The following is a 6,000-nucleotide window of genomic DNA, read 5'->3' as shown; positions in this document are numbered from 1 at the left end:
AGATACACCAGCGAGAGCAGCAGAATCCACTGTGTGCTGCTTTTGAATGCATCACACACACTTCTTGCCATGAGGCAGGTGTATTTATTATAACCTGTTTCTCTATGTAAATCAGTAGTTTGAAAATTCGGGCACTTTGAGATGGTATGTCAACAAACAAACAAGACATAATTTAAAATAATAAGTCACGCATTTCATCCAAGCTTTCAGCTGCGGGAATAGAAAACCATACAGTTGTGGAATAAAACTCACATAAATGAAATGCAAGTAGAGAGAAGAATAAAAATCAGTCTTAGTGTCCGAGCTTGACTGCTCGCAGATGAAAGAGCTGCATAAATGGAGTCGTGACAGCTTTTCAATGAGGCTTTTACTTGGATTTGCAGCGACTGCCCGTCACCGAGGAGACGAGGGTTGTCAGGTGTGTGTGGGTTGCAGAGAGCCAGTGCCAGAGCAAACTATGGCATCATTCACCAGCATGTTAAGCAGGTTAAGACATCGTTTTGTAGCCGCTGACCCTTACATGTATGATGTTTATATTTGTAGTAGAGAGTTTTAGCCATGTGAGCTCATACACGCCTGAGCTCTAACACACTGCACAGGCGGGGATTCCTTCACTGAGTTGCTTTGTAGGACACATTCTTTGCAGCAGCTACTAGTTAGATTACAACCACTAATACACCTATAAAGCCTTTAAGTAAATAGAAATCAGACTCTACCTAAGCCACAATGTAAACATGGATCAGTTAGCAGTCGCCTCACATCACGGTGCCCTTTATTAGAAAGTGAACTGCGCCTGTGTTTGAAGTATATCTAAAATGTGTGTCCCAAAGAACCTAACCTAGATTGAAAAAGTGAGTTGCTCAGTCTGGAACACATCCAGTCAGAATCTTCCTCACGCAGCTGGAAGACGGACGATTCCAGAGGCTGATTTATTTACTAAACACGACTTAATTTGCAGGAAATGTAGATTAAGTTTGTTTGTTTCCAGTAGTTGAATGGAAAATATCAATGGCAGAACAGGAAGAAATACATCCATCTAGTCTGAAGTGGAGATGTGTCAGTCAACTATTGTACACAGCATCTAAAAGCCTGATGAGCCTTGAACTGGAAGAAAAATTCAGTTGAAAAGCAAAAACAGCAAATCAATAGAATCTTTAATGAGTTTTGACAAAAAGCCCTTCCACTTCAACTTGTATTTGTGGATTGACTGGAATTTACCTTATCACTTTCAATCTATTTGTCATTTGTATGTCAAAGTTGGATTCTTGAGTTAGTTACAGCGGATTCTTTCTGTGGTGTATTTATGTTTTAAAGGCAGTAGCTCAGTGTGTAGAGCTTCCGCTTAGGAACCGGAGTGTCGCTGGTTCGAGCCCCTGCCGAGGTGCCCCTGAGCAAGGCACCGAACCCTCAATTGCTCCCCCCTCTGCGAAGGGTGGTATTGTAGTGTAAGTCGCTTTGGATAAAAGCGTCTGCCAAATGATCGTAAAGTAAAAAGTAAGTAAAGTTAATTATATGGTCCCGGTGGCACTAGGACCCTGATGACGCCACTGTGAGATCACAACCAAACAAGGTTAAAGATGATGTGAGACTAAGAGGAAGTAACAAAAAAGTAATTAATGTCATTTATTACATTTACCACATAATTAAGTTGTAGAAATTAAAAAAAAAAAAAAAAGATTAAACGAGGAGATACTTGTCACCGTACAGCATTTGCTATAATGAAGTAACCATCTGTATTCCAAACAATATTCCACATGTGATCAGTCAGGGGATGAGAAACATGAGCCCAGCACCATCACACTGGACACATTTGTTACCGCTCCGTCTTTAAAAGGCCGTACAGATGGCGTGCAGAGCAGGAATAAGCCTGGCGTGGCTTTGGCACTGTTGTCTGAGCGCTTGTATCAGCTAATAGCCGCCCAGGGCACAACTAGAGTTAGCACCAATCCTCCCCCCTCTGCTTTATCTATATTTACAGGATGACTTGTAAACTGGGGCTGCAGTGAAACAAAGGAAATCTCTCCCACTGTGGAGCGGGGGAATGATAAAATATTACGGCGTAATTGCAAATCAAAAAGGCGGAATGGATGGAGAGCTCTTTGGTGGCTGACGAGAGAGAGAGGCTGAGCGAATCGTGCCTCTTTTCAAAGCGCTCTTCTTTTGAAGCCCTGCTGTGCTCTGTAGGAGTAAAGAAAGCTCTCCATGTTACCACAACAAAGTCCCGTCCTCTATTGGGCTGAGTGGACGTCTTTGTGTCGCGGTTGTTTTGCTTTGGCTTATTGTTTGTTTACGTTTGGGGGGGGGGGGTCGCAACTCACATTTGTATTTATCCTGGACTTCGGCGTTGCAAATGCTCACCAGGCCCATCTTGAAGCTGAGGACTCGCATTTTGCCATTTCGAGCACTGGTGGGAAGAAAGCAGAGAGGAGGAACGAGAGAAGAAAAAAGAGAAGGTTAGAGTTTTTGGATTGGAGAATTGAATTGCCGCCTTTCTGGGAGGGAGGAAGTGTAGGAGGGAGAATATGTGGGTCAAGTCTGTGCAATACAAGTCAGAGAAACCATGGAAACAATACCATTGATGTCACTTACAAGCACACACGTGTACACACTAAATACACAAATCGAGCATTTTGTGAGAATCTGAGATGAGTGTGTGAGGGAGACTAACGTTTGGGACACAAACACAGTGGCAGTGTGTGTGGTGGGAGTTCACAACTCCGGTGCCAACACAGCCTGGGCTAATACAGCGCCAAGCTCAATGGCAGAGGCAGAGGAGACGGGCTCATGGAATCAACATGTGAGTCATTAAGTGAGAAACCAGGAGCGAGCAAAGATGAAATTGAATCATGGAGGATTTGAGAATTTCAGAGTTGCAAATTAGGGTAGCAATGCTGTTTCTTTAAATAATCCATGAGGTCAAAAGTCAAGGGAGTGAAATGTCACTCGGGATGAATCACCGGAGTCAAGAGGAGAAGATTAGAGTCACGAGAAGACACATGAGAGTCATAAGGACGATGTCACTGACAACAACCCCCTTTATTACACACAGAGGAGCTGGAGAATATATAGGGACGACTGGCTGTCAGCACCTTACACACACACACACACACACACACACACACACACACACACACTTTCGTGCCGTGTGCCATCTTGAATATGTCCCCCAAGTGCTGCACCTCAGGGGGCAACACGTGACATCTTCTTATGCTCACCCATACACAGTTACAAAAAGAACACGCACACACCTAATTTAAATTCAAGTCTGTCTCATCTCCCCGTATACGAGTTGGAATTATTATTGCAGTTCCCCGTTCCGCCCACCTGTCGTAGACGTTCAGCAGCCAGTTGAGACACATGTCCACACACAGGGGAATGTTGACCAAGATGGTCCTCTCCTCCTCCAGCCGCTCGTACAGGGCGGTCAGGGCGTGGATCACCTCCACCACGTCCATCACGTGCTCCCCCTGCTGGAGGTCCTGCTCCCGGAACACCTCCACCAGGCTGCCCAGCGCCATCAGATCCACTACCCATCACACAAAAGACATTCAAAGACGCTCAGAACTCAAAGACGCAAATATGTTCATGGGTTACATCATAAATGTCTGCACACTTACACACACACTTAAACACACACACACGCATCAGGATCACTGATCCTCGCCGCAGCAGATGAGAGTGCAGGTAACAGCAGTGCTTATTCACCCGTTTTGCCCACTTAAGCCTGACCAGATGCTTCAAGAGCTATGGCACATATTTGATTTCGCCCTCCTAAACTAATTTGACGCCATCGTCCTTAGGAGTGCGGCTAAAAGGGGGTCTGCCGACGCCCGCTGTAATTGGATGGCGCCGTAATGAGGTAGCACGGGGAGAAGAAGAGCGTGTTTGGAGGGCTGAGAGAGAAATCATCCAAAATATATTTCTTGATGGGCTCTTACACGCCGTTACTCAATCATTCACAAAGAGAGAGAGAGAGAGAGAGAGGGGGAGTGTTAGTGTGTGTGAGAGAGAGAGAGGCAGGACTCTGCAGTGAGCAATTACATTTTGTGATGGTATCAACAAGCAGGCTGAGCTCAAACGTCTTAACGCAGGAAAGCAGAGACAGAGAGGAGAAGAAGGTGGCGGGACACTGAGCTGATCCGAGGTCGTAGGGTGGAGGAGGGGAGGGGGGGATTACTGGGAAGAAAAGAGGCGAAGATTGAGAGGAAATGGCAGAGAGAGGGCGAGAGAGAGAGAGGGAGAGAGAGAGAGAGAGAGAGGGAGAGAGAGAGAGGGGAAGACTATCTGGCCCGGGGTGATAGTATACCAAAGCTGTGACCTGGAGGAGCACTTATTTATGTCTCAACCATGCCGCAGAAGCTAATTGCCTTCCCTTTTGGATATTAAATGAAGCGATTAATAGCTTTAATTACGCAACGTGCCAGTGATGAAGACGAGGGCAGAATGGTTATGATTACTCTTGTATTTATCAATACATGTGAGAGATTACAGTGATACAGCGGCGGCTGCTTCTGCTTCAGCTTCAGTTTCAGTTACAGTCCTGAGCGGTGAGGAGAGATGACGATTCCTCCGACAAGTGGATGAGGAAGCACATCAGGGATAAGAGGGGCAGCTTGTCACATCGAATCGATGACGGCACCGGATACAGATAAACATCACAGAAGCCAAATACAATCCAAGAGACGACTCATACGTACATCTCAGCGCCTTCTGAACTCGCCGTAGCTTCATGGCCGTCCGGTACGCAGAGAACTTGATGTTGTTCAGATCCGCTAATGGGTGGAGGAGAGGAGAGAGAGAGATAGGAAGAGGTTAGAGTTAATGAAAAGATGACAGAACACAAACTTCATCCTGCATCGCTCTGTGCTATAATGGAGGGATTAGCAGGTGCACATTTCCCCTCATTTATCACTTCGCTGCGAGAGGCGACAGCACCTCCGCGCATCCTGGTTTGTGTGTGCGGACGCGGGCGAGCGTCCACGTCGCCCCTCCCCCTCTCCCCCCGTGAGCGTCAGATCAGATTAACAGTAAGACACATGAAGTCGTTTAATCACAATTAATTAAAGGCCGGGGCGAGAAGCAATCGCAGCCGGGGCAAACTGGGCCTCATAGGTTAATGACGGCAGTGATGCGGTCCCTGAGGTGGCCTGAGACACACAGGCCTTAATGAGCAGCGCAGCGGGGCCTTCAAAGCACAAACCTGAGTGGAGACATGTCGCCACGGCCCAGCGAGGGGGAGAAGGGGAGAGGGGGTGGAGTGCGACTTGGAGGGCGGCTATATTTATCTCCTTACTCACCCAGCGCCTGGTAGAGCTCTGTCATCTTTGGATGGTCCCAGCACGTAGTCTGAGCCTGGTGGCTGGAGGAGGAGACAAAGCAGGAGAGATAAGAACTTCCAGGTACGGAGACATTAAAGAGGGGGGTAGAATGGAGAGTAGAGAGGGAGAAAGAGTGAGAGAGAGAGAAAGGGGGACGGGGAGGAGAGAGAGAGAGAGAGAGAGAGAGAGAGAGAGAGAGAGAGAGAGAGAGAGAGAGAGACCTTAAAGTGCAGAGTTTGTGGTGGCCCGCCAGGCATTTTCCGTCAGCAGCCATCATTACCTGTGTGAGTGTCCATTGATTGGTCCCCAGCAGGGTGCGGGTCAGACCCCCCCGCCCCCAACCACACACACACACACACACACACACACGCACACACACACACACACACACACCCCCAGCGTACAATAACACAGCCCCATAAAGAATTAAACTAGTAGGCAGCTGGAAGACTAAACAAGACCCAAAAGGGCCTCCTGCAATTGATAAAGAAAACAGGAACAATTATTTAATAGGCATGGGGGACGGTGTGTGTGTGTGTGTGGGTGTGTGTTTGTGCCACGTGGGGGTTCATCTGCTTGCGGCAATTTGTCCAGCACCTGAAATGGTTTTTTCGACGTTCAAAGAATCCAAATAAAATGGAAAATCAGTGTGAAGAGAAGAGAAGAGAAGAGAAGAGAAGAG

The 6,000-nt window shown here is 47.2% G+C and overlaps 1 protein-coding gene across 1 annotated transcript in view; it reads right to left on the bottom strand.

Moving 5' to 3' along the window:
- Window positions 1-6,000, bottom strand: part of drp2 (dystrophin related protein 2) — a 44,644-nt gene that overhangs the window by 14,313 nt on the left and 24,331 nt on the right. Inside the window, exons 9-12 of the mRNA XM_076149109.1 lie at window positions 5,298-5,359; window positions 4,698-4,772; window positions 3,325-3,526; window positions 2,319-2,404 (exon numbers count right to left, since the gene is read on the bottom strand). Of these exons, the coding sequence (XP_076005224.1) occupies window positions 2,319-2,404; window positions 3,325-3,526; window positions 4,698-4,772; window positions 5,298-5,359 (425 nt within the window). The remainder of the gene's footprint in view (window positions 1-2,318; window positions 2,405-3,324; window positions 3,527-4,697; window positions 4,773-5,297; window positions 5,360-6,000) is intronic.

Source organism: Genypterus blacodes, unplaced genomic scaffold, assembly GCF_046128005.1.
Source record: "Genypterus blacodes isolate CSIRO-AG114 ecotype Tasmania unplaced genomic scaffold, CSIRO-AGI_Gbla_v1 ptg000044l_1, whole genome shotgun sequence".
NCBI classification, from domain to species: domain Eukaryota; kingdom Metazoa; phylum Chordata; class Actinopteri; order Ophidiiformes; family Ophidiidae; genus Genypterus; species Genypterus blacodes.
The sequence above is the reverse complement of the archived record's forward strand: the minus strand, read 5'-3'. Positions and strand labels throughout refer to the sequence as shown.